We start from the raw sequence: 8333 nt of genomic DNA, 5'->3' as shown, positions 1-8333 counted from the left end.
CGGCCCCTGGAGCCGGAGCTGACGCCGCCTTGGCACCCCTCCTGGAGTTACAAACTAGGGCCGGGCACTCAGGCCACCCAGCTCCGTGAGTCCATTTCTGCGTCCTTTCAGAAAAGACATAGACGCTGCGTTGGGCTTTTATCCCGCCCCTTCCCATAGTTGTTTTTTTTGTTGTTAATAATTACATCAGTAATTAAAGACCATCCCCCTCCCTTCCCTCCCCCAACCCCTCCCCCATTACCCCCTCCCCACCCCAACTGAGGAGCGCCAAGAATTGACCAAGTGAAGCTACAACTTTGGGACATAAATTCTGGGGTCCCAAGACATGTCGCTGACCAACACAAAGACGGGGTTTTCGGTCAAGGACATCTTGGACCTTCCGGACACCAACGATGAGGAGGGCTCGGTGGCCGAAGAGCCGGAGGAGGAGAGCGAGGGGCCAGAGCCCGCCAAGAGGGCCGGGCCGCTGGAGCAGGGCGCCCTGGACACAGTGCAGAGCCTGCCCCTGAAGAACCCTTTCTACGACAGCAGTGACAACCCATATACACGCTGGCTGGCCAGCACCGAGGGCCTCCAGTATTCCCGTAAGTAGCGAAACTTGGCTGTCTTAGTCGTGGCCGCCTCTACTTCTGTGGCAGCAGCACTGGACGCCGTGGAGAGGAAAGGGAAGGAGACATTGAAGTCCGCACCCCTCACACTGTGCTTCTACAAAGATTTTTAACACTTGTTTAGGATGGCTTAACTCTTCAAGCGCCCCTAGTCCTGTAAAAGGAGTTGGTCTCAGGTTTTTGTGGGGTTTTTTTTTCGGAGAGAAATTAAGAGGAACTGGGGAAGGGAATACCTCCCAAGGCTAGTTAGAGAAAGTCAACCGGGACTGATGGCTCCTGCTGTAGCCCCCCCACCCCTCCCCCACCGCCATTCGTACAGCGGGGAAAGACTAGCCTTACAGTGGTGGAGCAAGCCAGCAAGCCTCAGCGCCCGGGGGTGGGGGAGGCTCCTGGTAGTCCGGGTGTAAATAGTTCACCCTGTCCGATGACCGATCATAGAGGACGCTTTGTGTGGGGAGGAGGGTGTTGAAAAAGTCCAAAAGCAGAAGACAAAAGTCCCCCAAAACCTGCCTTTAATGACCTAACCGATTATTGCCCGGATTGTGGGATTTTTTTAAATAAAATCTGCCCACGTCTCTCCGGAAAGAAAATTGTTTAAGGGGGCAAGATCCCTTAACCCGCGATGATCTCGGCGCGCCAATCCTTCCGATATGCACCCACTGTACAAACCCCTAGAAACACAAACCCCAATCCCCACTCCTGCAGCTTCTCCTCTTTCGCCAGGTAGACGCCGACTGCTCGACAGGCATGGAGCAGGGCTAGGGTAGGGGGACAAGGCGAAGAAGGCAGCGGGGTCGGGATGTGAGGCGCGGGGGGCCTTTGGCGCATTGAGGATCGGGGCGCGCAGCATCTGGCCCATTCCTCGTGCTGCCTGCCGGAGCGTGGCGTGCTTGTCTCTTCCGCAGTGCACGGGCTGGCGGCCGGAGCGGCGCCCCAGGACTCGAGCTCCAAGTCTCCGGAGCCTTCGGCGGACGAGTCACCGGACAATGACAAGGAAACCTCGGGCGGCGGTGGGGACGCAGGCAAGAAGCGGAAGCGGCGGGTGCTGTTCTCCAAAGCGCAGACCTACGAGCTGGAGCGGCGTTTCCGACAGCAGCGGTACCTGTCGGCACCCGAGCGCGAGCACCTGGCCAGCCTCATCCGCCTCACGCCCACGCAGGTGAAGATCTGGTTCCAGAACCACCGATACAAGATGAAGCGCGCGCGGGCCGAGAAAGGTATGGAGGTGACGCCCCTGCCCTCGCCACGCCGGGTGGCCGTGCCTGTTTTGGTCAGGGACGGCAAACCGTGCCACGCGCTCAAAGCCCAGGACTTGGCAGCTGCCACCTTCCAGACGGGCATCCCCTTTTCGGCTTACAGCGCGCAGTCTCTGCAGCACATGCAGTACAACGCCCAGTACAGCTCGGCCGGCACTCCCCAGTACCCGACAGCACACCCCTTGGTCCAGGCCCAGCAATGGACTTGGTGAGCGCCGCCTCTCTGAGACTGGTGGCCGCAGGCCCAGGCTCCACCCTGGCGGCGGCGGCAGTGACAAGAACTTGGTCCTTAAGGTTGTTATTATTGTTGTTGTTGTTGTTGTTGTTGTTATTATTATTATTATTATCGTGGAGTCCAGTTGACTCTTGGCTCCGTAAAGGAGGCGCCAGGAACGTGCCTGCGCCTCCTTAGAGTGGCAGATTTCATCCACCCTGCGCTGCCCCCGTCCGTCTCTGCTTTTGAACCTTTGCAGAGGGCTGAACTATAAGTGGTGTTTACAGAATGTTTTTGCGCAGCTTCACTTCTTTGCCTTTCCCCGGGGCGGGGCGGGAGGACCAAATAGACCCAATGTTAACGTCCTAACCCGCGGAGGAGAAAAAGGCCAACTCCCCTTCCCCTCCCCCAGCTTTTGTGAATTTTGTTAAATATGTGTGTCAGTAGCGATATTGTCAACCGTCTTCTTCTAAAGCAAGTGGAGAACACTTTAAAATATAGAGGATTTCCCCCATTTTATAAAAAAGATGCTAAATATTTATGGCCATGTAAACGTTCTGACAGCTGGTGGCAGATTTCGCTTTTTGTTGTAAATATCGGTGGTGATTGTTGCCAAAATGACCTTCGTTCGAGATGGGCCTGTTCTCTCTAAAGACCCAACTCTTTTCTCTGTGGTTTGTTTTGGTTTGCTTATGTTTGGTTACCTCTGCTTTCTTATTTTCTTTATTTTGTTCAGTGTAAACATTTCTCAAATATAAAAAAAGGAAAAGTGTATAGGCGTGAAGTCCCATGCCCCATTGTGGGAGTCCTGGGCCCCGGAACTTGGAGCTTAGTGGTTCCATGAGGTTCCCCAAGAGCGCCGGGCGCTGGAAGCTTTCAATTTTTTAAATACGAATTTTAATAAAAATCCTGTGTTTAAAAAAAAATAAGCCCGGCCGTTTGTCATATTTTGTCGCCCTGCGCCGGGCCTAGGCTTCGGGCAAGGACCCGGGCCAAGCCACTTGCAGCTCTCTTATCCACGCTTCTTCTCTGGGTGGGGGGGCGGGGAGCGAGGATCCGGCCAGGGGTGCCCAGGACGCAGGAGATGCTCCCAGACCAGCGTTACCCGGGCGGGCGGTTCAGGCCCCGCATCTTGGACCCCGGGCCGGGGAGCGAGCACTTGGCCTACGGCCTGAGAGCTGTGGACCCGAAATCCGGGGTCGCCCGCCTTTACCGATGCCTCTCTCCCGGCCTCCTGCGCTGTCTGAATCCGGGGCGGCGACGTTCTGGCTTTGGCAGAAAAAGTGACTTTGGAAAATGCAAAGGCGAGGGAGCAAGCCCCCCTCGCTCGCCCAAATCTACGAGTGGCTCCTTCAGACGGAGAAGCTGTTGAAGCCACTACACTCGTTGACTTTCACTTTGTTGCATTTGATTTACCTCGCGCTAAGAAGGCCAGGGGCGGAGGGGGGCGGTGGCGGTGGCGCAGCGGCTGAGAGTGGCCGGCTTTCTCTCTATTCCCACCCCTCACCCCTTTTTCAAAATCCACCGACCTGAGGCGGCCTAGGAGACTGCTTCCAGGACTGGGCTCGGGAGCGGATTGTGGTTTTCGAAAAGCTCTAGGCTTTGGCTATAAAGAGGGGCGCCGGAGAGGGAGTGGGTGCTGTGCCTCCTTTAGGCAATTTGGCCTGGAAGAGTCAAGGAGCTGCAGTTAGTGGTAATCCCTGCTAACGGAGGCTCCCTCCTCCTTTCCGCCCCCATCCTTTCCATGGTTTCCATTCCCCTGCCCTGGGACTGGAGCTTCATCCTGGTCATCTCCTAGCATTTGGCTGCGTGCAGCCTCCCAGACCAGCTTTTTGGCGTGAAGCGGAGTGGATTACTTGCTCAAAAGTAAGGGGCGGGAAATGGGGTGGTGAGCTCCGGCCTCCAAGACTGGGGTGAGAGGAGAGTGAAGTGAGCAAACAGCCCCGGGTTTGCCCAAGGGAGATCGCCTCGGTCCTTGTCTGGTAGACAGCTGATTCTATCCCACCCTGGTCGCAGGGAGATCTCCTTGACGCATGCTGGTACATTCTTGCCCACAAGGAGGAGCGTCTCAGGGGTCGTGCAGACTTGAGAAGAGTGGGTGTTTCTCTTCTATCTTACCGGGGTTTTGTAGATGAAAACCAAAGGAGCGCTCTGAGACACCTCTGCATTGAAAGTGTGCCGCATTGGGAAAGTGTACCTTTCCTATCTTCCCCAGCTCTACTTTTGTGGATGGATGGGGTCGGTGGAGGGGGTGAGAAGCCTGAGCAAAGAGAGCAGTCCCAGCTGACTTTCTCACTCCCTCTAGTTGCTGATCAGATTTAATTCAATATCTAAAGCAAACATGATTATCCGTGTGACCAGGTCTGCGCGTCAATAGCACTCAGCGCTGTACACCCTGGGAGGTGATTACACGTTATTCCCAAATTGCGCACCAGCCCTGGATAATTGAGGGTGCGGGAGTCTTTCTAATACAATCCTAAATGTCCTTTCCCATCTCCAGGTTCATGTGGTTTCATCCAGGTTTTCCTAAGTGCTGAAAAGTCTCCATTTATTCCCCACACTAACCTGGAAACTGTTCTTGCTGCTTGTAAAAGCCAGGAGAATTCTCCCCCGGTCACTTGTTGTGCAATAGTCCAATACCCAACTTGTCCTGGCACCAACCACTGAGCATCCCACTCATAACTTCCTATAACTCCAAATCCACTGGGACGGGAGGTGAGAGCTCAGAGCCTCTTGGAGTGGGTTTGTCAGGAGGCCTGAGGCACAGCCCCAAGGCTACATTCTTGGCCCAGGGCTTCTAGGGGCCAAGATGGATCATTGGAACTCCCAGGCTTCCAGGAAAGAAGGAGGTGGCATGGAAAGTCCAAAATCTCGTACGTTTTCACTGCGTGTGCATTTGGGGCAGTGGCCAGGCCCCCTGGCCTGCAGTCTGGGTGTGCGCTGAGCAGCAGGGAGGTGGGCCCGGCGCCTGCCTTTCTCTGTCCTTGGGTCCCCCTGGAGTCAATAAAAGCACCCGCAGAGCCCTGTGTGGCCCTAACCCCAGTGCCCTTGGAGTGCACCCGGCGCCAGGTCTGTTTTGGCAGTCTATCTTCGCCCAATCTATAGCGGTACACACAAAACAGCACAATGGGAGAGCTGGGAGCTGGGGATGTTAGAGGCGTGCATATTAAAAAAGGACAGAGAATGGATCTCAGGGGACCAAGAAGGAAAGAAGGAGAAGGGGCCCGCCTTCCTGCCCACCCCCACCCCCAATCCACCCCGCACCATTCAGCGCGCTTATCCCAGGCAGTGAATCCCGGAGTCAGGCAGAAGTCTCCTTGGGGTTTTGTTGGGCCTGTCACTGGGTCCCTTTGTCATCCGCAGGCTCCATGCTGGATTCCATATGGCCAGCTGGGCCAAGGGAGCGCGAGGAGGGATCCACACAAAACCCAAATTGTGTCCGGCTTTCAAACCCTTTATTGTTGTCTGTGAAAGGAAGACGCATTAAAAATTCGTGCTATATCTATTGGGGAGGAGATTGGAGGAGGGGAAAAGAGCCACCCCTGTCTTTGATGGATTCAGAGGGCACTTGCCCTGCCTAGGCCTCGTGACACAGAGAGCTGGATCTCTCTCTCTTCCTCCTCCTCTCCCTACTCCCCTACCACCCACTCCCTTTCTACCAAATATCTGCTGTAATTCTAGGGCTCTGGCCTTCAGTGTTTGGGCTCATTACCGCATTTTACTTGCTCAGGTTCGTCAGAGCTGGCAGCTAGGCTTCTTCTACCTAGGAGTCCTGCGTGGAAGCCGTAGGACTGCAGGGCTCAGAAAGAAACTGGTTTCCCAAGGCCTGGGGGATACCCCTCGCTCTTGGGCTTCTGGGATCCAGGGTAGGTGAAAACCCACTCCCCTGGTTCCTGCACTGGTCTCAGTCCGATGACCTGGTGCACTAAGCCACCTTTGCAGGAATTGCAGGAAAGGTTTGGAGAGGCCAAGGAGCCCCTTAATCCTCGGCCTAGGTGGATCTCGGACCTAGCTGGTTCTGAACCACGTCGACTTTGCCCCACTCCGCTACCACCCTCATGTCATTTGAATTATGTGCAGAGATCCCACTGGCATCTTGGTGTAATGGAAAACCAGTTCATATACTTTTACCAGCCCCACCTTCCCCCCCTCATGCCATGTTGGAGGAGAGAGGGACTTCCTCTTTAATCCTTGATGTCTCCAGAATCGCTTTGTTAGCAAAATTCAGTAACAGGGAGGCAGAGCAGAGCTTCCAAGGAATTTGCTGGGGTTTTTTTGTTTTGTTTTATTTTGTTTTTGCCTTACCTAAGCTGTCTGAGTTAGCATGGGGCAGTGGGAGATCCTTTGGACCATGTGCCTCACCAATAACTGGGTCCAGAACTTCCATAAGCAACCCCAAACAAAAAATATGTGCTAAACAAAGAGAGTTTGTGCTGAGCACTGTGGAAATAAAAACAGAACCCACACATGTTCTCCTGTGGGCAAAGTGGCTCAGCCCTAAGGAGCACAACAGAGATGGTGGGTATTACAGCTAATCCAAAATTTGGGCACACCTTCTTTCCCTAATTAGTGCTACTGTCATATTTAGTAGAATCAGATAACTCGAAAGGAGAAGGAATCTCCTTTTCAACAACCCTCACCCCAAACAGGAAATTCACTTATTTTTCTTACCTATTGACTGTTAGGCTTAGTTGAGACCTGGTGTGGATTTCTGGAGCTTTTTCAAGAGCCTGGTCATTGAAAAGCTAATCCAATATTTACCGAACATAAGGACAGTTCCCAGACGTATTTATAAAAGCTCATGTTTAAATGATTGCTTCGACTGAAGACATAGGCCAGGGGAGGGGCCTCCAGAGGACCCAAAGCCTTCCCGGATGGGGTCTTCCCACCCAGAACTTGGAAACCAAGCGCGGACTTGTGAAAAATGCTGAGGTTCCCTTCCCATGAAATGTGGAAGTGACATGTGGATTAGATATTGTGTTGGCCGGTATTTCAGGAAATATGTACTTGTGGCTTTCTGAGAGGCCAGGCACAATGACACTCTAAACTGTGTCGATATATCATCTTTTTATCCAGGATCTTCAAATAAACTCCTGATTCCCCCATCTCATTATAAACGCCGCTATCTCTCTAAGGAAGCGATCTGAGTTTTATTGCTTTCACCAACGCCCCAACTCGCTTGCTCTCTTCCTCTCTCCCTCCCCTCTTTCTCCCACCCTGTTCTTAAAAGGCTTTAATTTTCTTTTTCCTCCCGGAGCACCGTTGTTAATAAAAAGACGAATAGGCCTCCGCACCGCCACCCGAAAGAATGGGAAAATGCAGGCCTGCTGGCGGATCCAGGGCCCCGCAGACTCAACAGCCTCTGGCGGGAGTAACTTCGTGGCCCGCACGCCACCGCCAGGAGGCGCCGGAGCTCAGCGCTCCCGCAGGGTATTTGCGATCTCAAGCAGGATTAAAGCTTTCAGGTCCCCCGGCGGCGGGATCCGCCAGCTCCCCGTCCGCCTACCCGTGCAGCGGAGGCTTGGAAAGTGCGTGTCTACAGGGCCATCTGCACTTGGGGATACATTTTCCTTGCTTGTAACTTTCTCCCATTCTTCCGCCACGTGCATACCATCTCCTCTCTCCACCCTAGGTTCTATCAGGACAGTGAACTCATCGGGTGGTCTGGGCGCGCGTGGGCCACGAGGAGGGCTCCACAGGAGTACCACGATGCGGCCTCTGCTCTCTGGAGTGATCCCCACGAACGTATGGAGTCCAGTGGGTGGAATGCGGGATAGGCAGTTCTGCAAGGGAGCGGTGAGTCCAGTAGGTTCAGAGAGCGAGAGAATGGTGCAGACGGCTTCTGATTTTGGTTAGGGGAAGAAGGGAGGGAGTATCAGGAAGAAGAGACCCTCACTTATAGCCCACCACCGCGTCGAGGCTGCAGCTACTCCTGCATCCAATGTATCCCAATAAATTACTTGTGCCACTGAAAAACACAAAGAGAAGCCTCTTCGCGGTGTCGCGCCGTTCTCCAGCCACGGGCGAGCGGTGCTATGGCGCTATGTGGTCAAAGAGAGGAGATGCCATGCTGACACCGGCTTTGGGGTCTGGGCAATGCAGGCGAGAAAACGTCCCACACCCCAGCTGAGATTACCTTGTATTGAGGGCCCAAGAGGGGAAAGCGGACCAGATTGTAGATGACTTTTACCTCCACCCCCGCCATGTTGCCTTTCTAAGAGGATGGTTCTGGGCAGCGGACCAGAAACCGTAGGG

The 8333-nt window shown here is 54.2% G+C and overlaps 1 protein-coding gene across 1 annotated transcript; it reads left to right on the top strand.

The window, feature by feature from the left end:
* The first annotated feature begins 264 nt into the window (after positions 1-264).
* On the top strand, positions 265-2936 carry NKX2-2 (NK2 homeobox 2). Its single transcript, XM_045833379.1, has 2 exons — positions 265-584; positions 1514-2936. Exons 1-2 carry the CDS (start codon positions 326-328, stop codon positions 2074-2076), a joined length of 822 nt encoding a protein of 273 aa, XP_045689335.1. The 5' UTR covers positions 265-325; the 3' UTR covers positions 2077-2936.
* The last annotated feature ends 5397 nt before the right edge of the window (positions 2937-8333 follow it).

This window comes from Phyllostomus hastatus, unplaced genomic scaffold (assembly GCF_019186645.2).
Source record: "Phyllostomus hastatus isolate PE091 unplaced genomic scaffold, TTU_PhHast_1.1 phas_contig_17, whole genome shotgun sequence".
NCBI classification, from domain to species: domain Eukaryota; kingdom Metazoa; phylum Chordata; class Mammalia; order Chiroptera; family Phyllostomidae; genus Phyllostomus; species Phyllostomus hastatus.
Note: the sequence above shows the minus strand (reverse complement) of the source record. Positions and strands in the feature narration are given on the sequence as shown.